The sequence below is a fragment of the Buceros rhinoceros genome, unplaced genomic scaffold (genome assembly GCF_000710305.1).
Source record: "Buceros rhinoceros silvestris isolate BGI_N320 unplaced genomic scaffold, ASM71030v1 scaffold26057, whole genome shotgun sequence".
NCBI classification, from domain to species: Eukaryota; Metazoa; Chordata; class Aves; order Bucerotiformes; family Bucerotidae; genus Buceros; species Buceros rhinoceros.
The window spans coordinates 1,645-1,983 of record NW_010421924.1 but is presented as its reverse complement, the minus strand read 5'-3'; the positions used below and the strand labels follow the sequence as shown (position 1 = coordinate 1,983).

General features: G+C 62.8%; 1 protein-coding gene across 1 annotated transcript in view; it reads right to left on the bottom strand.

The window, feature by feature from the left end:
• Nucleotides 1-339, bottom strand: part of LOC104496717 (MMS19 nucleotide excision repair protein homolog) — a gene marked incomplete at its 5' end in the record, with an annotated part of 2,303 nt that overhangs the window by 897 nt on the left and 1,067 nt on the right. The window contains 2 exon segments of the mRNA XM_010139876.1: nt 3-61; nt 160-339. The exon segment at nt 160-339 is cut by the window's right edge and continues 5 nt beyond it. Of these exon segments, the coding sequence (XP_010138178.1) occupies nt 3-61; nt 160-339 (239 nt within the window).

The following is a 339-nucleotide window of genomic DNA, read 5'->3' as shown; positions in this document are numbered from 1 at the left end:
ACAGGCTTGGGCAGGTGGTTGAGCACATGGGACAGTCCCTTCAGGTAATTGGCCTTCGTGTCTGTGGAGAGCAGAGATGGGTACAGGCAACCCAGGGAAGGAAGGGACACCAGCTCAGGTCCCCTGGGTGAAAGGGCTGGGCTGGGTGTGGACACTCACCGGGGCCAGCCCTGTGGAAGCCCTGCACCAGCTTGGGGACATTGTCAGTGAAGAAGCGCTGGCGGAACATGATGCGCACATCAGCATGGCAGCCCTTGTGCAGCACATCTGGGGACTCGGCCATGAGCAGGGAGAAGCCATCAGCCGCGGCAGGGCCCCGCTACGGGTCACCCAGCAGGG